This window comes from Mobula hypostoma, chromosome 20 (genome assembly GCF_963921235.1).
Source record: "Mobula hypostoma chromosome 20, sMobHyp1.1, whole genome shotgun sequence".
In the NCBI taxonomy this organism is placed as follows: domain Eukaryota; kingdom Metazoa; phylum Chordata; class Chondrichthyes; order Myliobatiformes; family Myliobatidae; genus Mobula; species Mobula hypostoma.
This window is the reverse complement of record NC_086116.1, coordinates 19100361-19122135: the sequence shown is the minus strand read 5'-3', so window position 1 is coordinate 19122135 and position 21775 is coordinate 19100361. Positions and strand designations below refer to the sequence as shown.

Below are 21775 nucleotides of genomic sequence, written 5' to 3'. Positions count from 1 at the left end.
GGTTGGCACAATATCATGGGTCAAGCAGTAGTGGTCTGCACTGTTCTATGTGTTTTTAGTGGATACAAGTTACGTAGCTGTAAATGTGAAATTATTTTTTCTGTCACCTTTCACATTGTACTTCTGTCTGACATGACAGGAATTAACATTCATTAATAATGGGCTACCTGGAATCTCAGGTGGCGGGGTAGAGATATGTCTCTATTAAAGAAGGTCGAATGTGATCCTTCCCTCCGCAGGTTACCCTTGGGCAAGGTGTAAGACCTGATTAACATTCCCCCCCACCCCCCCCCCCACCGGAATCAGGGTAACATGAAGCTGTGGGAGCAGGTGGCGGATGGTTGTCTAAGCAGCTGATGCTCATTGCAAATCCTGGTTATACGACCACTGATGCCAAGCAGACAATCTCCGAGGAGTATTGATAATGGCTGGGGTCACCCATCTTGTAAACATACTGCCTGAAGAAGGCAATGGCAAACCACTTCTGTAGAAAAGATTGACAAGAATAATCATGGTGCAGATGGAAGAGACAGTGATTGTGCACGTTGATCATGATGATGACCTTGAATCTGCTGTAACCTGTTACTCATGAGGGCTGAAAAGCCATTTGGAGTCTATCCATTGGCTGCGCTGGTAAAATTTGGTTCATAACTTTAACCTGAAGTTTTGAAGGCAGTGTTAATTCATTCACCTCAACACTCTCAAAAGTCACTTCGTGTGCCTCTGTCCCATTTCACTCTGTTTTTCTCTCTTCCCATACACCCAACTGTTATCTCACATTAATCCCAGGTGCTGATGCTCTGTGTTGTTCCCCTGAGTTTAATTACATTGTCAGCCTAATTCGTAATTAGTACGTTGGGGTAGAGGCTTAAAGGATAGAAGGCAAGTAGTGGCATAAGTACCATTAGCAAAGATCTGTTCATCATTTCTTCTCAGCTTGTCATGCTGTCTTCTTCGTTTGCATAAGGAAGTCACTGGAGTAATTCATTTCATGTGAAACATATTGTGATGTTCTGAAAAGCTTAATAGAGTACAGTGTAAATGTTTACATTTTCGTCTTTCATCAATTCAATTCACTGCACTTCTTAGAATTCAAATGAGAATAATTGAATCATATTCTAAGAAGCCCTTGTTTTACTTATTGGAACAAAACGATGTAACATGTATAGTGCGGACCACCTTTGAAAATTAGAAACTGCTTATGATTCTTTTCATATGCTACAGTCCATAACTTCATGAAAGAAAAGTGTATGAAATGCAATTAATTATAATGATTACAGGAGCATTATTTTTTATATATGTTTGCCAAGAGACGAGTATGGGATGTGTGGTCTGGACAAGGCTGGTGATATCAGTGGTGTTACGCACAGGAATTTGGCAGATTCTGTTGAGAAAATAGTAGAGTTCAGGAGACAGCCGATATCATTAATTCATGAAAGGGCAATTCATTATGTAAGGTTATTGCTCATTATGCATGGCTGTAAGTTCACGTCACAATTGATCCAAGCTTTACAGTAGATGTGCGCTTGGTACACTATTTCAATAAAGCTAGGGTGAGTGATCCTAATCCAAAACAGCAACAATCAAACTATCGATCAAAGGTAATGGAAGAAAAGAAGTGTTGTGTCAGTGCCAAGTCTTCTGCATTACTTCAGAATTTGCAGATGATGCTATATAACCATAGAACAATTACAGCATGGAAACAGGCCATCTCGGCCCTTCTAGTCCATGCTGGATGCTTAGTCCCACCGACCTGCACTCAGCCCATAATCCTCCATTCCTTTCCTGTCCATATACCTATCCAATTTTTAAAAAAATAACAAAATCGAGCCTGCCTCTACCACTTCTTCTGGAAGCTCGTTCCACACAGCTACCACTCTCTGAGTAAAGAAGTTCCCCCTCATGTTACCCATAAACTTTTGCCCTTTAACTCTCAACTCATGTCCTCTTGTTTGAATCTCTCCTACTCTCAGTGGAAAAAGCCTATCCACGTCAACTCTATCTATCCCCCTCATAATTTTAAATACCTCTATCAAGTCCCCCCTCAACCTTCTACGCTCCAAAGAATAAAGACCTAACTTGTTCAACCTTTCTCTGTAACTTAGGTGCTGAAACCCAGGTAACATTCTAGTATGCTTTATTTTCTCCTATACCCATGGCAGCATGGATTTACATTAAAGAGTGGTTAGATAACCGTATCCAGTATCACACAGTTTAAATTTCAGTTAAGTAAGGTGGTCGCATCTGTCACCGCCCAAGAGGAACAAAAGAGACTACTCCTGGAAATGATGAATAGCAAGACACTACTTCTGAAAATAATAATGCAACAATAAATCAGTTGGTACTATGCAGAAGATCATGTCTGGGAGACAGGGAAAAGTTACTTTGATTTCAGACTCTTAAGTCGGGTGTTTAATCAGTATCTACTCACTTTACACCGATGACTGTGTGGTGAAGTGCACCGCCAACACCATATACAAGTTTGCTGATGACACCACTGTTGTGGGCCGTATCAAAGATGGTGATGAATTAGCATGCAGGACAGAGATTGAAATTTTGAGTGTGTAATAACAACAACCTCTCACTCAGTGTCAGTAAGACCAAGGGGTTATAGTAGACTTCAGGAGAGAGAAACCAGAGGTCCTTGAGCCAGTAATCTCCAGAGGTGGAGGGGGTCAGTAACTTTAAATTCCAGGGTGTCACTGTCCCAGAGGACCTGTACTGGACCCAATATAATTGCAAAGAAAGCACAGCAACACCTCTATTTCCTCAGAAATCTGTGGAGATTTGGAATGTCATCAAAAATCTTGTCAAACTTCTATAGAAATTTGGTGGAAAGTGTGCTGACTGGTTGCATTACAGCCTGCTATGGAAACACCAATGCTTTTGAGTGGAAAATCCTACAAAAGGTAGTGGATTCGGCCCAGTACGTCACATGTAAAACACTCCGAACCATTTAGCACATCTATATGAGATGTTGCCGTAGAAAAGCAGCACCTGTCAGCAAAGATCCTCACCACCAAGGCCATGTTCTTTATTCACTGCTGCCATCAGGTAGAAGGTACCGGTGCCTCAGGACTTGTACCATCAGGTTCAAGTAGAGTTGAAGGACTTGTTATTCCATGTTCATTCTTTATTCCTATTTATTTATTTATTATCTGCATTTGTACAGTTTGTTTACAGTTTACAATTCCTGGTGTTTACAGATCCTGTTTACAGTTACTGTTCTATAGATTTGCTAGGTATACCCGCAGAAAAAGAATCTCAGGGTTATATGTGGTGATATGTGTGTTCTCTGATAATAAATTTTACTTTGACCCTTTGAACTTTTGAACTTTATTACCCAAAAGAGAGAATTGATACTATAAAATCATAAGATATAGGAGCCCAGTTTGGCCCATTGAGTCTGCTTTGCCATTTCATCATGGCTGGTCCAATTTTCATCTCAGCCCAAATCTTCTGCCTTCTCCCCATATCCCTTCATGCCCTGACTGATCAAGAATCTATCAAACTCTGCCTTAAATATACGTGAAGACTTGGCCTCCACAGCTGCCTGGAGCAAAGAATTCCACAGATTCACCAATCTCTGGCTAAGTGAATTACTTCTCATCTCCGTTCCAAAAGGATGCCTTCTCTTCTAAGGCTATTTAACAGCCCATTGATTTTCTTAATTGCAAAAACACACTTTTCTACTTATACTTTTACTTCAGTTTTCTACCATTTTTCCATTTGGAGAGTTACCTGCAAATGGTCCTTATATGCCCAAGTCAAGGCTGCCAACTAGATCTTTATTGGCTGTATATCATGCTGAGAAAATACAAATATTCTCTTACAATCCCAGAATTTTATGTATTCTTAACTTATGTAATACACATTAGATTAGGCTAATATACAAGTGATAATACACAAGATTTGATTCCCTGCAGTTTTTTCATCCTTAAATTTTGAGCATGTCACCACGCAAAATGTTGGAGGAACTCAGCAGATTAGGCAGCATCTATGGAGAGGAATAAACAGTTGACGATTTGGGCTGAGACTCTTCATCAGGACTGCAAAGGATGGGGGAAGAAGCCAGAATAAGAAGGTGGAGGGAAGGGAAAGGAGGACAAGCTTAGAAGGTGATAGGGGAAGGTAGGTGGGCAGGAGTGCAATGTAAGGTGGGAAGCTGGGAGGTGATTGGTGGAAAAGGTGAAGTGCTGAAGAAGAAGCAAACTGATAGGAGAGGAGAGTGGACCATGGGAGAAAGGGAAGGAGGAGGGACACCAGGAGGAGGCGAGAGGCAGGTGAGAAGAGCTGAAGAGAAGCGAGGGGAGCCAGATTGGGGAATGGAAGAAGAGGGAAGGGGGAGGGAAGAATTACCAGAAGTTGGAGAAATTGATATTCATGCATCAGATTGGAGGCAATCCAGATGGAATATGAGGTGTTGCTCTCCAATTTGAGAGTGGCCTCATTTTGGCAGTAGTGGAGCCCATGGACTGACATGTTGGAATGGGGATAGGAAAGTACTGTCTCAGGCCCTAAATGGAGAGGAGGGGGGATGTGAATAGGCAGGTGTAGCACTTCTTCTTGCAGGGGTAAGTGTCAGGAGGGATAATGGACAGGGGAATCATGGTGAGAACGATCCCAGCAGAAAGAGGAGAGGAGAGGATGGGGGGAGGCAGAGATATGTTTTGTGGTTGGATTCTGTTCAAGATAGTGGAAAATGCAGAGAATGATAAGCTGGACGTGGAGGCTCATGGGGTTGAAGGTATGGGCAAGAGGAACTCTATCCCTGTTAAGTTAGCGACAATATGGGGTGAAGGTGGATATCGCAGAAATGGAGGAGGTATGGGGAAGGGAGCATCAATGGTTGAGGAAGGGAAACCTCATTCATTGAAGAAGGGGATATCTCTGATGTTCTGGAAAGGAAAGAACAAGAGCGGCAGAGACAGAGGAACTGAGAAAAGGGAATGGCATTTTTACAGGTGACAAGGTGGGCAGAAGTATTGTCACGATTTCCAGCATCTGCAGAATCTCTTGTGTTTTAGCATTTTACCATATAATATTTGATATTATATAAATGTAATCATTTAAATATTTGATACTTTAAGTTAAAAATCTTTCCATATTTTCCTCTAAAAGACTTAAAATGTGAGGAGAAAAAAAGTACATAAAATTTAAGTTACCTTTAGCTTGTTCCACAGGCAAATTGATCACAGCTGCTGCCTCCTTATGATTTTAACAGAGACACTCTTGTGTTCTGAACCTTCATGATGAAAATCGAGAACTTGTTACATGTAGCCCCAATTGATTTGTATATTTATGTTCACATATATCGTTAATTCTATTACTGTAACTAAAACCATAATATTTTAAGAATTTTTATAGAAACTGTATGAAAAGTTAATTGTTTACACAGTTCTTTTAAATTTGGGTGAGCGTACATTAACCCTATCTCCACTGGTGGTACTTATTTTTGTTCTTATTGCTGATAGATTGGATAATTGCTTAATGTGTTACAAATACATAGCAGAGAAAAATCAAAATGTCCTGTAATTTGCCGTTCATCAGTTCAGCCCATTTTGCCATTTATTCCCTACGAGAGCACACTCCCAATTTCCTTGATCAGAATCTTCAAGTGTAACACTTGATTGCTTTCTCTTTTGTATGTTTGCTCAGTGGGAGTTAAAACTCTGACAGTTGCTGAGCACCATCCGTTTCATTGGCTACACTTTTCAGACATTTTCCTTTGGGATTGGTTGTTGTGCCAATATTGAACATTATCATTAAATTCTTGCCATTAAGTGCCTCTATTTTACTGGCTGCAAACACTCCCTATTTTAAAATGGCTTGTGCTTCCACCTCAAATTCCTAATTGGAGTCATTACTGAGTACCTTATATCAGAATCATGTTTAAAATTACTGGCATATGTCGTGAAATTTGTTAACTTTGTGGCAGCAATACAATATAATACATGATAAATATGCTTTAAAAATAAATTACAGTAAGTTTGTGTGTATGTATGTTAAATAGTTAAATAAGTATTGCAAAAAACAGAAATAAAAAGTAGTGAGGTAGTGTTCATGGGTTCAATATCCATTTATTAATTGGATGGCAGAGGGGAAGGAGCTGTTCCTGAAACATTGAGTGTGTGCCTTCAGGCTTCTGTACTTCCTTCCTGATTGTAACAGTGAGAAGAGGTCATATCCTGGGTGGTGGAGGTCCTTAATAATGGGAGCTGCCTTCCTGAGGCATGCTCCGTGAAGATATCTTGGGTACGATGGAAGCTAGATCCCATGATGGAGCTGATTAATTTTACGACTTTCTATAACTTGCTTTAATCCTGTACAGTAGCCCCTCCCCCCTACCCCTCATACTAGACAGTGATTCGGCATGTCAGAATTCTCTCCACGGTACATCTGCAGAAGTTTCCGAGTGTTTTAGGTGACAAACCAAATCTCCTCAAACACCTAATGAAATATAGCTGCTCTCTTGCCCTCTTTATAGCTGCATCAATATGTTGTGACTAGGTTAGGTCCTCAGAGATATTGCTGACTTCTGAACTTGAACTTGTTTGGAAGTGGAAACGTTCTTTTTGGAGCAAAGAAGAATGGTCAGACTGCTTCAAGCTTAAAGGAAGGCGACAGTATCTCAAGTAACCACACATAACAACAGTGATGTGCAGAAGAGCATTTCTGAACGCATGACAATTCAAACCTTGAAGTGAATGGGCTGCAGTGGTAGAAGTCCATGAACATTCACTCAGTGATGACTGAGTGTATCTGCATTCTTCTATGGGATTGGATAGTATGTATATTCCAATATTCTGCTTTATTGGTTAACAAGAGAGTGCTTGCATCATTGACAGAGTGAAGAGAAAGGAAGAGGGAGAACAATACTAATTTGAGTTGATCAGAGGAGGAAGGAATAGTGTCAGTTTGATTTAAATACCAATTCATGAGAATAGATAAGGCCAAGCTCACCTCGGGCAGGGGCTGGTTAACCATGTGTTGCCATAATGCTAGAAAGAACTTGGAAGTGACATTTTCTCTTGGATAACAAAGGTTCTCAGCCAACATTGAGAAGTTTTGTTTAGGTGATATTAATTGAGGGAGTAATATTGAACAGGGTTACTGGAGAATATCTAGCAGCTGAGTTTTTATTCTTGAAGTGCTGGTAGAGCTCGAAACCATAACATTTTGATTCAGAAGCAAATGTCCACCAGCTTCTCTTTCCAAGGAAAAAGAATGTTCATACGTTCAGGGGAATGCACCGCAGTGAAGAATCCAAAAGTGAACTGGAGGACAGGAATCATCTGCCACTGTCATATGTCTGAATGATTTATCAATTATAGAACTCGGAGCACCTAAGCTTTATCTCAATAATCTGAAATTATCATCAGAATATGAAGGAAAATGAGCATAATTTTGCCACATCTTTCAGCTACTCAAGTAACTAAATCTTAGGTGGGAGGGAGGGAACGTCGACTAAGGCCTTGAGAGCCCTGCGTTGGGCATTTTCATGCCTTACAAGGCGCAGATTGGATCTTAGGTGTCTGCACTGGAACTTAGGGCAAGTTTGTGTCTCACGCCTACTGTAATTTCAGCGTGTTCCAACTTTGCATCTCTGCCATTTCTCTCTGCATTTATTTTATTCTGAAGTTGTTATCTTTTGTGAAGCTGTTGATCAGCTTTTGCAATGTAATTGCGCTGAACTAGATCACAATGGGAGGCTACATTTTGATATTAGCTTGCATTTTGTACGTTAATTTAGCATTGAAATATGCATGTGAACATATGAATTAGGAGCAGGAGGAGAACATTCAACTCCTCAAGTTTTTTCATCCTCTTGATGAGATAATGACCAGTCTGATTATAATCTCAATTCTATATTCCCATTCACCAGCAGGGTTGTCATCACCTCCTCGTTCAAAGTAAGTTTATTATCAAAGTGTCATGTAGAACCCTGAGATTCGTTTTCTTGTGGGCACACTCAGTAAATCCAAGAACCATAATAGAATTGATGAAGACTGCACCCAACAAGGCGGATAAATGACCAATGTGCAACAGACAGCAAACTGTGCAAACGCAAAAGAGAAAAGAAATAATAATAAATAAGCATTAAATATCGAGAACATGAGATGAAGGGCCCTTGAATGTGAGTCCACAGGTTGTGGGAACAGTTCAGTGATGGGGCAAGTGAAGTTGAGTGAAGTTACCCCACTAGTTCAAGAACCTGATGGGTGAGGGAGATAACTGTTCCTGACCCCGGTGGAGAGAGTCTTGAGACAACATGACCTGAATGGTAGGGTCTCTGATAATGGATGCTGATTTCCTAAGAAAAGCGCTGCATGTAGATGTGCTCAGTGGTGGGGAGGGCTTTACCCATGATGGACTGGGCCGTATCCACTACTTTTTAGAGGATTTTCCATTCAAAGGCATTAGTGTTTCCATACTAGGTGGTGATGCAACCAGTCAATATACTCTCCATCACACAGCTATAGAAGTTTGTCAAAGTTTTAGATGTCATGCCGAATCTTCACAAACTTGTAAGGAAGTAGAGGTGCTGCTGTGCTTTCTTCGTAATTGAACGTAAGTGCTGGGCCCAGGACATGTTCTCTGAAATGATAACACTGAGGAATTTAAAGATTTAACCCTCTTCCTCTACTGAGGACTGATTCATGGACCACTGATTTCCTCCTCCTGAAGTAAATAATCAGCTCCTTAGTCTTGCGTATATTGAGTAAGAGGTTGCTGTAGCACCACTCAGCCAGATTTTCAATCTCTCTCCTATATGTTGATTCATCACTACCTTTGATTTGGCCGATGACAGTGGTGTCGTTAGCAAACTTAAATATGGCATTGGAGTTGTGCTTAGCTACATAGTCATAAGTGTAAAGTAAGTTGGGCAGGGGAATAAGTGCACAGACTTCTGGTGTACCTGTGGTGATGGAGAATGTGGTGGAGATGCTATTGCCAATCTGAACTGACTGACTTCTGCAGTTGAGGTTCCAATTGCACAAGGAAGTATTGAGACCAAGGTCTTGAAGTTCATTGGTTAGTTCTGAGGGGATAATAGTATTGAATGCCAAGCTGTAGTCAGTAAAGAGCAGCATAATGTATGCGTCTTTGCTGTCCAGATGTTCCAGGGTTGAGTGAAGAGGTAATGAAATAACCTCTGTTGTGGACCTGTAGTTGTGCTGGTAGGTAAATTGGAACAGATCTAAGTTATTTCTCAGGCAGGAGTTGATATATTTTATCACCAACCTCTCAAAATACTTCATCGCTGTAGATGTAAGTACTACTGGATGTTAGTTATTGAGGCTGGTTATCACATTCTTCTCAGCCAGCAGAATACTTGAAGCCTGCTTGAAGCAAGGAGGTGCCTCAGACTGCCGAAGCAAGAGGTTAAAGATATTGGTGATTACTCCGGGCAGGTCTTTGGTACTTGGTTAGGTACCTCATCTGGGCTGGATGATTTCCATGGCTTCACCCTCCTGAAGGATGCTCTCACATTGGCCACAGAGACTGAAATCACAGTGTCATCTGGGACTGTGGGAATTCGTGAAATGTGGGAGTCCATGCTTTGATGGTCAAAGTGAGCATAGAAGGCATTGAGCTCATCTGGGACTGAAGCCTTGTTGTCACCTATGTTACTTGATTTCACTTTGTCAGACGTGACAGCATTCAAGCTCTGCCACAGTTGTTTATTATCCTTTGCTACTTCAAGTAAGTCTAGAATTGCCCTTTCACCCGTGAGGTAGCTTTCTGGATATCGAACCTGGACTGGAGATCTTACTGGGTTTGGCCAGACCTGAATGACTCTGATCTGACCCTCAGCAATCACAGATCTCATGGTTCATCCAGGGCTTCTTACTGGGGAAGACTCTCAATGGTTTTGTGGGTACACACTTCTCTGTGGCTATTTTCATAAAGTCTGAAACAACCGTGGTGTATTCATTCAGATCCACTTTTGAGTTATTGAACACGGCCCAGTCCACCAACTCGAAGCAATCCTGTAGCCACTCCTCTGCCTCCCATGTCCACTCTTTGTTGTCCTTATCTCTGGAGCTTTGCTCTTTAGCCTCTGCCTGTATGGAGTAGGAAAAGGACAGTGAAGTAATCAGATTTCCTGAAATGTGGTCTGCATTCCTTATTGTTATTTAGCTGTGGTTGAGTGTGTTGGGACCTCTGGTGCGACAGGTTATATGCTGTTGGTAATTAGGCAGAGATTTCTTCAAATAAGCCTGATTTCACACAGAAAATGGTTGGCATCAGCACTGCCTGGTAACAGTGGAGGCAGAGTCAGTTGTAACGTCTAAAGTGGAGCTGGGTGAAGACCTGAAGTGAAGGAATTTTCAGGGCTGAGGAGAAGGGGCCGGGGAATGGAACTTACTGGATTGCCCTTGCAATGAGGCAGTACATGTTCCACAGCCCAAATGGCCTCCTGTGGAGTTACCATTCTGTGATTCTGAAATGGCAATAAAATCAGTTGTGTACAGATGTAGGAGAATGTGTGATGATGAATCTACTCCATACATCTAGCTTTCCAAGCAAAGGGAATATTTACGAGATGGACTTATGATATAGGAAAGCCTCCATTATTTAGTGTAATGCTGTCTCAACACTGGTGTACAATGGAAATAGGTAACAAGGATTCTCAATGTTGTTAGTGAAGGCAAGCATAAACAAATCAGTAAAATTGAATTGACTCCTATTTGGGCGACAGTGTTGTGAAGTGCCTAACAAAGGGGAATTGACGGTGATCGACAGTGCAATGAAACAGATATACCCCACTACTTGCAGAAGTGTCCTCATTACAGTGGCTGTGAATTTCTACATGGTGTGTTGTCTTTTGGCAGAATATATGTGTGATTGGAACAAGGCAAGATGAAAAATAGTTCCACCTTTCCCTCGAAGCACTGTGGTATGACATGGCGAGACTCCACCTAGTGGGCCAGCTCGGAAGTGATGTAAAGAAGGTGAGGGAAGGAGCTGCACACTGGCTCCTGGTCTTTGAAGAGACGGTGCCGGTCTGTCTGTGTGTCAGTAATATGTTCCAATATAAAATAATGGTCAAAAGATGATCATTTCTCACACAGATCTGGTAACATTTGGTACATTTTAATGAAATAAACCAATCGCTAATCGTGCAAAAAATGTGATTGCAATTGGCATTGGTAAGTTGCCTAATTGGCGATACTTATATCCTGTAATCCTTCATTATAATTGTAGGCAGCATAAGTTTGGGTTAACGTAACCATTTACCATTAATTATATGGGTAAAACCATAGATCTGTAGTTCCACCAAATCACCAGAAGAGCAGCACGTTTTGATACCAAAAGGTGCTAAGAGGTACTTAATTCACCCGCAGTAGAAAGGGGAAATAAAGTATTTGGTTACAAATAGTGATAGTATTTTGTTATTTATTTGCTCTTACGGAGTTTGATAGTGAAATGCCATACATACTTGAATTGCATTTGGTATTGGCAAAGGTTTTGGCTTATCAAGGAGAATCTTATTAAGAGGCTAAGGTTATTTTTTTCTTGGTTCTTTGACAAGGTTTTTTTAAAACTCGTTCCCTACAGCTAAAATGTGCAGTCATTCTTGTGGAAAATATATAATAATACCATGTAGATTGCATGTTAGATAAAACCAGTAGGAAACTGAGTAATTTATAGTCCTTTAAAGGGACATGCAGAAGAGGATTTCCTGATTTATTGAGACTTGTGAACATTCAAAGTGCCAAAGGACCTTTAATTAGCTATTTGTACGTGGCTATTTTTATGTTTGTGGCTTTGCTTCTGTAGTTCTAATTATTTAAATTACACCATAGCAATTGAAATGCTGCTTCAAGAAAGTGTGGGTATCAGTTAATATTGAATGATGTGACAAGTAGTGGAGGATCAAATGGAAAATATAAAAGGTTATAAACAAGGAGGAAATTAAAAGTGATTCTTGGCAGAAGTTAGAATATGCAAAATTTTGTACAGTATTGGTCTTAAAAGCCAAATCCATCATGTGATTTATTGGGGATTTAACTAAATATGAGAAGGATATTGGCAAAAGGTGGACCCAATGATATGTTTTTACAACATATCATTCCAGCATGGTCGTCCCTGTTTTCATTGTCTGTTCTTTGCTTTGTGCAAATAGTAGCTCTATTGTTTCACAATAAATATCAATATAATAATTGGGTGACAGCCATACCTACCTCCATCTTCTATGATGCAGTCGTTGCAGTGGCTTTGATAAGAGAGTAAGGTAACACAACAGGTTCATTGCTTCATAGATTTCATGTCAAATATCAAGCACCCAATTGCACTCAACCTTCCTAAACAGTCTTATTCTCTGCACATTCTCCTTAGCTCTCCATAGAATCCACCACTCATTTCCACACCTGGGATAAATTACTGTGATCAAATAACTAATCAACTCATGTCTTTGGGATGTGAGAGGAAGTCTTAACATTGCCTTCATTTGCACGTTGGGTATCTGCCTGTTTCCAGATCTTAACCGGCTAAGAGAAGCTTTCCGTGAACAAAACTGGAATTAGTGTCTCCATCCCACTCCGATCCTCACCTTCTCTCAATCCTCTATTCCAACAAAGTTGAATGCAAGCTTGAAGAATAAAAGTTTGATCTGTTCTGTTTTGTTTCCTTTTCTGCATCAAATTTCTTATTTAATTTCCTACTTTCACACCATGACTGTGTGGCTACCATAGAGCACCATAGTAGTGTAACAGCTAGGATGATGCTAATACTGCTCAGGATGTCAAAGTTTGGAGTTCAATTCCAGCGATATCTGTTAGAAATCTTATATGTTTTCTCTTGTGTGCATGGGTTTCCTCCCACAGTCCATAGATATACTGGTTATTAGGTTAATTGGTCATTGTAAATTGTCCTGTGATTAGACTAGGTTAAATAGATAGGTTGCTGGGTGGTGCGACTCGATAGGCCTGTTCCATACTGTATCGCTAAATAAAATAAAATAAATTAAATCCTCCTGTCCTGCCTATCGCTCTTAACTAATACCTTTACTTTTCCACATGGTTCTATTGTACCTTTTGTCAATTAACCCCGCCTACCTGTCATCCTCTTGCACGCATTCACTTCTGTTCACCTGCATCCTACCCCTTTCTCTGCATCTGATGTTTCCCAGTTCTGACTGAAGATCAGTGACCTGAAATGTTAGCTTGCTCCTCCATAGATGCTGCCTGACCTGCCAAGTATTTTTCCAGCACTTGCTTTATTTCAGAACTGAAATATGTTGCATTTAGAATAAGAGGTAGTTAATCCACCGATTTTTCAAAGCATGGATCGTCAGGGTCAGAACATCAGATTGTCCTGGATGAATTGGAACCCCTTTGGAGTGCCTGCAACCAAACTGAATGGGCATGGAATTAAAATGAGTTGGGAATTTATCCAACTTGTTTCATACCCCAATATTACCAGCTACAGTTTTAATCTGCAGGAGCAAGGCATCCTTTCCTAACTAATGTGAAGTTTCAATTCTAATTCCTAATTTATGCAACCAGTGTGTGCCCAGATAAGGTTGCTTGTTTTAAAGCAATCTTTTGGTTTTCTCTATTGTGTTATTGAGAGTAGATTTAATTACCCTAACATGGGTTGTTATTAGCTCTGAGTATATTGAGATTTGAAAACGCAAACAAGAGGAATTCTGCAGATGCTGGAAATTCAAGCAACACACATCAAAGTTGCTGGTGAACGCAGCAGGCCAGGCAGTATCTCTAGGAAGAGGTACAGTCGACGTTTCAGGCCGAGACCCTTCGGCAGAACTAACTGAAGGAAGAGTTAGTAAGCCACTTTCAAATCTCTTACTAACTCTTCCTTCAGTTAGTCCTGACGAAGGGTCTCGGCCTGAAACGTCGACTGTACCTCTTCCTAGAGATGCTGCCTGGCCTGCTGTGTTCACCAGCAACTTTGATAAAGTGTGTTGCTTATATTGAGATTTGATCTCACAAGGACATGTTAGTTCCGTAAATGAGGTTTGCCTGACACCACATTCGCAAGAAAGTTGGATGTCTGTAATTTCTGGTTCCCGGGCTGTAGAGTTTTTCTGCAAATTGTTTTCTTGTAGTCAGAGGTTAATTCTCTATTAAAGATTTTGTTCTACTTTTCACTTCTTTGTGGAGCTGAATACCAATACTTTTGTGACAAGAGTGGTTTAGAACATTTGGTTGCTAAAAATAGTGGCTTTATAGTGGATTTGAATAGGAATGTTTTCAGTAACCTTTCACCTAAATTAGCAAAAGCTGATCAACAGCTTGAGTAGAAGTGACAACCGAAGGAAGCCTTGAATATAATTTTGTTTCAGTGTGAGATTTTTTATCTTACTCAGCTGGTGAAAATTGGGCAGTGGAGCCTTTAAAATTTACAAGATGATGTACCTGGCAGAATGTTGGCAGATAGTTTCAGGTGAGGCTGCTTTCTACAGTTTACAATGTTGTAATATACTTATCCTCACAATGGATCCCATTGGGCTCCAGAAAACTATTTTCACCTTCAGATTAAGTAGGAAAGCCTCTTTGAAGTACAATAGGAAGTCTGCAGAATCATCCAGTGTAGTTTTTGTTTGTTTTTCTTCTCTGAGGTCAGTGAAAAAACAGTTTATCATGCTAAACTGGCATATGTTGCTTGCTTACTTATTAATTATTCCATTTGGGAAAGGGACCATTTTATTTTTAGATTAGATTATGAGAACACTCTGTCCTCTTTTATTGTCATTTAGAAATGCATACATGCATTAAGAAATGATACAATGTTTCTCCGGAGTGGTATCACAGGAAACAAGACAGACCAAAGACTAACACTGACAAAACCACATAATTATAACATATAGTTACAGCAGTGCAAAGCAATACCATAATTTGATAAAGAACAGACCATAGGCACAGTAAAAAAAAAGTTCTCAAAGTCCTGAGTCGATCGACTCCCGAGTCCCCGATAGCAGGCGGCAAAAGGGAGAGACTCCCTGCCATAAACCTCCAGGCACTGTCAACTTGCCGATACCTTGGAAGCAGCTGACCCCAGCTGACCCTGAGTCCATCCGTCTGAAAGCTCCGAGCTTCCGAGCAGCCTCTCCGATACAGCCTCCCGAACGCCATCCTCTGCCGAGCACCTTCGACCTCTCCCCGGCCGCTGAAACACGCAAAGCCGAGGATTTTGGGGCCTTCAGCTCCGGAGATTCTGGTTACCACACAGAAGCAGCGGTAGCAAAGTAGTCATTTCAGAAGTTTTCCAGATGTTCCGCTGTGCTCTCACGTCTGCCTCCATCAAATCAGGATTGTGCACGGTCCCCTACTTGACAGATAACAAATATTCATCACCGAAGTGGCCGCGCGCGCTGTCGTTGCGCAGCCATCTTCTCCCCCCTCCCGGGAGGAATTATTTATCCTTTTAAATAAAATCAAAATGGGCTTATATTAACATGGCTAAGAAGGGAATGAATATAAATCAGTGGCATCCTGCTAGAAATCTGTCATGGATAGCTGGCTGCAATGCTCACTCTGATAAGACATTATTGTAAATGTTGGATTGATTGCTATGAAGACATTGATGAAATCCAGTGCAATGAATTTCTGTACAGTATTCATGTGATTGAGGAGAATGATTGATTTTTCTTTGAATAGTGCCATACCCGACATAATCAAAAGTGCCTAAAAACAGTTGGATCTGAAAGAATATTTTCAACTTTCCTCTGCTGTTTGGTCGTACCCAGAAGAGAAAGGGCAAGGTGTGTGAGTGACAAAATATTTTTCAGTTCATGTTATTCTTTTGATTTAATTTCAGTTATAAATTCCACAAGCTTACACATTTATACTAATACAATCTATGCTGGGTTTGACAGCATGTTCACTTCAGTGAGTGACATCTTATTAATAGTCGATCAGATATTTATGCATTTTGTAGGGATTTCTGCAATACAACCTGCCTTAAGTATTAGGACGCCCATGCACATTCAGAAGCCCCAAACTAACTGGTGACGTTCCACTGGCTATGGTGCTCTGCTATTGCACTCCCCTTGGAGTTCATTGGAGGCATGGAAACCTTCTGAGATTCCATTTCTATACTGCGGGTCTTCTTTCAGCTCCTCACGTGGGTTAGACCTTGTACAGCAGGGGTCCCCAACCTTTTTTGCACTGCGGACCGGTTTCATATTGACAATATTCCTGCGGACCGGCCGACCCGGGGGGACGGCGGGGTGGGTAGGGTTGCCAACGGACAAGAGTAGAGCCAATACGCTGTTTACACAGAGAGACTACAATGACCATGAATCCTTAAGCGGGCACCAGTGCGCATGCGTGCTTTGCGTATGCGTGTATGTGCCGATGTTCTCTACGAACCGTTTTTGGTGATTCTGTTGGGGGGCGGGATGTTACTCACGACCGGAATATAGGTGGTAAGTGCCTAATACACTCAATCTCGTTTCTAAAAGGGTTTATCTGACGAATTTAATATTAAGCGCACAGTGCATATTTTCCTCGCATGAATACAGCGATAAGTCAATTATCAGGGGATGACAAGGGAGCTTGAAGTAAGTGTTGAATGAACTTCTAGTAGAAGTGGTAGAGGCAGGTTCGATATTATTTAAAGGAAAATTGGATAGGTATATGGACAGAAAAGGAATGGAGGGTTATGGGCTGAGTGCGGGTCGGTGGGACTAGGTGAGAGTAGCGTTCGGCACGGACTAGAAGGGCAGAGATGGCCTGTTTCCGTGCTGTAATTGTTATATGGTTATATAAGTAAGTCAATCGCATCATAACATTTTAAGTAACGTTTGGATATTAAACACACAGCACATATTTTCCCCATATGAACATATAAAATCATTGCAACACACCAATATCGCTGAATCAGTGGGAGCCCTGGGCTGAATGCTTGTTTCCCTGCAACAAGATGGTCCCATCGAGGGGTGATGGGAGACAGCGATACTCGAACGGGGTTCCTTATGTCCAGTCTATTACGCAATTTGGTTTTTGTTCCATTCATTCATTGCAGAGATATGTTGGAAATGGAAGCAACGTTTTCAGTGCTTTTGTGGCTATCTCAGGATATTTAGCCTTCACTTTGAGATCCAGAATGCCGGCAGGGATGTTATGTCAAACATACTTTTCAGCCCGCCGTCATTTGCAAGCTCGAGGAGTTGATCTTCTTCCCACGCTGACATGGATGACGCGCGAGTAATGACCTCGCATGCGTAATGGCTCAACAGTGGGCATAACAAGCAATGCAGCTGACTCCTATCGCCAAATCATATCGTTTCCACGCGGCCCGGTAGTGCATGCTTTGCGGCCCGGTACCGGTCCGCGGCCTGGTGGTTGGGGACCGCTGTTGTACAGGACAAATGAGCCTTTTCACTTGAATGGGAACTGTGTGACTATAGGGAAGAGAAATATAAAGTGTATTTTTAAGTCATTTCATTGAGTGTTTTTTCAAAATGCATTGAAGCACTTATCTTTTTAGTGTATTTTGTTTGTCTCCTAAAATAGTGTGTATTTTTTTTAAAAAAATTCACTGGAATCTTTTAATAGTTTTTAAACCTTTTTGCTTTAACATATTTGATAACTGATGAATTGGGGCTTTGCCAGAGTGCCACTGGATTACAACAGAGTAGCTACCTATTGATGTTATCCAGGGCACTGCTGTTCCTGGGACTGTTGAGGATTGGAGGATTAGAACTTCAAATTCAGTTTTGGTTAATTTATGGGGATGGGGCATGCAAAAGCAAGTTGGTGACAGGACCACATCAATAAATCCAGTGCAGTGAGATATAACTTTCTGCACAAGCACATAAGCAACCCATTTATTAAAGGCATTGTCATTCATTGTTGCATCTATATCTGTGGAATGAGCCCACAGAGATTCTCTCCCAAAGCACTGGAAAGGATATATACTGGATCCACTAGACATCATCATCAGAAGAAAGGCTTCAAGTTATTTTGATGTCTAGATATAAATATTGCTACATTTGTTGAAAAGACTTTAAAGCCATTTTATCTGTTTTGTTCAATCTTTAAGGAGTGACCTTTTGAAGATAGTTTGGACACTTTTTTGTGACACAAATATATTTTCAACGTTCCAAAATATATATTGTGGTAGAACATCATAGAGGTTGCCTCTATTGTCTTTAGAAGATCTTAGAGTATCGGTGCACAGGTTCAACTGGTTCTTGACAAGAGGATAGCATTGTTGCAAGTAGGAAAAGTACTTCAGGCAGTCCAGCACAATCTACTTAAAACAAACTTCATATTGCCGCCAAGACTTCTTCAGCATTATCAATGATTTAAACAACTTGCTTGTGTGATAGATATTCACTTTCCAGAGTCCGACAGGCTTACTGCTAACATCAGCTTTCTAGCACTCCGGCATGATTTTCCAAAGGGTCAGAGTTATTGGTGTCAAAGTTAAAGGACTAACAAGTATTCTTTGCTCAGTTTTTTTGTTGTAAACAAGAGCTGGTCCTCTGTTCTTAATGTAAATTGCAAGCAACAATCAGTTTGAAGTTTGCTTTGCAAACAACATGTTACAGAATACAGGTGGCTAGTCCACAGCAGAGGGCTGAATTCATTTGTGAAGCGAAGTGACCATGATTCTACTTGTCTGCATTCGCGTAAAACAAGGCAATGGCTTATGTCACGTAGCTATTGTACATCACTTGTCTCATACCTCAAACACGGAACAAGTTAGGGTACTTGTGTGCTCAGAGAGTCAGCCCTCACAGCATTAATTGTTGGTGTTTGGGATCTCTATTGCCAGAAGCTTTTAGACCACCTGTGTGAATTACTTTGTCCCAGCAAAGGTATCTAGAAAGTATCACATGCAGATGATGTCATCAAGTAAGAAATAGATGTAGGTCGTATAAACATAAATAGTATAGTAGAATAAATATACTATAAGTAGTATAAAAAGATAGTATAGATAATAGAACGCATTGGGGATTGTCAGGAATGATGAGAAGAATGACAGAAAGATGGGCGACAAAAAGAAGAACTAGAATTCTTTCCTCAACCTTCACTTTCAGTGATGGATGACTCTTTCTCATTGATATGTTCTTCTAGTTCATAAGAATTGTACCTGTGTTTGGAAATCCTTTGTAATTTGTAAATCTTTTGTAGCCCAGAAATCTTTCATAAGTCAGAAATCCTCTGTGAGTGTAAATATGTGTTAAGAACTATTTGTTTAAATTAAAATAAACTGTGTTTAAACTACTTTGTTAGCTGGAAGTATCTCCTCCTTGGGAGGGGTTCCGACTACTCAAGCAGTGGGCATGTGGAACTAGACCTTGCTACAGAGACTAGATAGGGAATTAAATTCGTCCTCAAAGAGTAAGTGGATACATCGTAATATCCCTATGGTGGAGGTACCTGTACATATCTGTATCAGGGAAGGCTTAAAATCTTCTTATGAGTTTAGGACTTTCCAGTCAGGGAATCCAATACCATCACTCTTCAATATAAAATAAACCTTTTTGATTATTATTGTGAAAATGTTTCTTTTCAATTTATGGACAATTCACATCACTCCTTGCAAAACGACATTTGGCATTATTCAAAGTTCAATGTAAGTTTATTAAATGTAGTTTAAATTTATTGAACTATGTTATAGGTACATATCACCATATACTACCTTGAGATTCATTTTCTTACAGACATCTACAGAGAAATACAATAGAATGAATGAAAAACCACACACAAATAGAGATGGACAAACAACCAATGTGCAAAAGAAGACAAACTGTGCAAATAATAAATAAATAAATAATAAGTAAATCAATAATATTGAGAACATGAATTGTAGAGACCTTGAAAGTGAGTCTATAGATTTAGTTCAGATTCAAGTGGGTGGAGTTATCTATGCTGGGTTGGGAGCCTGATGGTTGAAGGGTAATAACTGTTCCTGAACCAGGTGGTATGAGACCTAAGGCTCCTGTACCTCCCTCCCTCCTGTGGCAGCTGTGAGAAGAGACCATGGTCTGGACGGTGGGGGTTCTTGATGATGGATACTGCTTTCTTGTGGCAGCGCTCCTTGCAGCTGTGCTCATTTGTGTTTCATCTCTGCAGGAAAATTTCAAGGTTCAATTTCTTAACCAAGCTTCACTGGTCAGTTTTGGATAAATAATATGAATTTTGGGACTTTGTACATGACATAACCTAAAGTAACTTTGAATATTTGAGTGAAAGCAGAAAGTGCTGGAATAAATATTCTTTTATTGCTTATGATTATTGTGCATATTTCATATTTTATTTTTGCATTGGATATCATTTTCAAAATCTTGTAAATTTCTCCCTTTGTGAGGGACCTAATCTTTGTGGTGTTCCTATCACAAAAGTATTTGGGCAAAATTAGCAGTTGGTAAATAGGTGTTTTGTTTTCTACATAGATCACTTCTAACTGCCCGAAATAGACAGTGGTGTAAATTGTTAAAAAGCTGGCGATGAAGTATTAAGAGCAAGCAAAAAGCGATCCTCCCAAAACAGCCAATGGGATTATACACAACATGAAATCAGAAAATGCTGGAAATACTCAACATGCCAGGAAGCATCTATGGAAAAGAAAAGGAGTTAATTATGCACAATCAAATACTTCTTACCAAAATTAGGACATTTTAGAAATCAATCATACTTTAAGTTGTAGGGAAGGGGGAAATGTGGAAATTAGGGAGATGTGATGATACATGGTGATGGTACTTTCTGAGAATTCTGATGAAGGCTGATTCATCTGAGCTGGTCTCAGCCTGCTGGAGATCTAAGCGGGAAGATTTGAGTAAAGGCTGAACTGAGAGCAAAATAAAATGCTGGAACTGTGAGATAAAAAAGAACAATTCAGATGTAGTAAATCTGAAATAAAATAATATTGGAAATACTCAGCAGCCCAGTCAACTTCCGTGGAGAGCCTCACAGAAAGAACTTAACAAGCAGATGACTTGTAGTACTTTTAATTTAGTGTGCATCAGTCAGTGCTCATTATGTGGTCTCCCTTACATTGAACAAGCAACTGTAGATTCTCTGACTATCGTTGAGACTGTGTCCCTTCAGTCCACAGGCTTCCAGTTGCCAGTCCACTGCCACTCTAACCTTCTGTTGTGGAAAGACTCCAGCAACCTCCAGCTGGATGACTCAAGCCCATTTGGTGCCGACTATGGGATTGGAATTTAGGATATAGACTGATTAGAAACTTGTAGGAGGGGTGTGATGATTGGTAGGCGTGGTTAGCATGGATTCAGAAGACCATGGAGAAAATTTGATGTGGAGAAGGAGATCAGGGGGATTAATTTCTGGATGAAATCAGGAGCTTGTTTAGTTGGTGACGTGAGAGAACAGAAGGATAGGAGCGAAAATATGGTTGACGGTGTTTTGCATTTCAATTGGAATGGCAAGTTCCAAGATTAGAGGATGGGAATGATAATGGTAGCAAATATATTTTCATATGTGTCATGTTGTAATACACATAATGCGATGTTGAAGAGTGACAAAAGAATTGTGATGGATAAAAAGAAAATAGAAAATGTTAATGTAGAAGTTATTTTGTTTGAACTAATGTACAATCCCACATTACAGCTGTATGAAACTGAAACAAATGTATAATGACAAATAACCCAGGATCAAGTAAAATTACAAAATCTTAAAAAATACTATTTTAGTATAATTTATACATCAATGTGAAAGCACTTATTTTCTGTCTTTGTTTAATCTAACAGAGGAATTCCTGGAAAGAAATGTGGAGCGATTATTCTAACCGCAGAAGAATTAAGCAATTGTCATGTAAGAACATA

General features: G+C 40.3%; 1 protein-coding gene across 1 annotated transcript in view; it reads left to right on the top strand.

Annotated features, from left to right (window-relative positions):
* The window catches only part of LOC134359358 (copine-8), a 338437-nt gene that overhangs the window by 178714 nt on the left and 137948 nt on the right, over window positions 1-21775 (top strand). The window contains exon 7 of the mRNA XM_063072488.1: window positions 21701-21764. Within this exon, the coding sequence (XP_062928558.1) occupies window positions 21701-21764 (64 nt within the window). The remainder of the gene's footprint in view (window positions 1-21700; window positions 21765-21775) is intronic.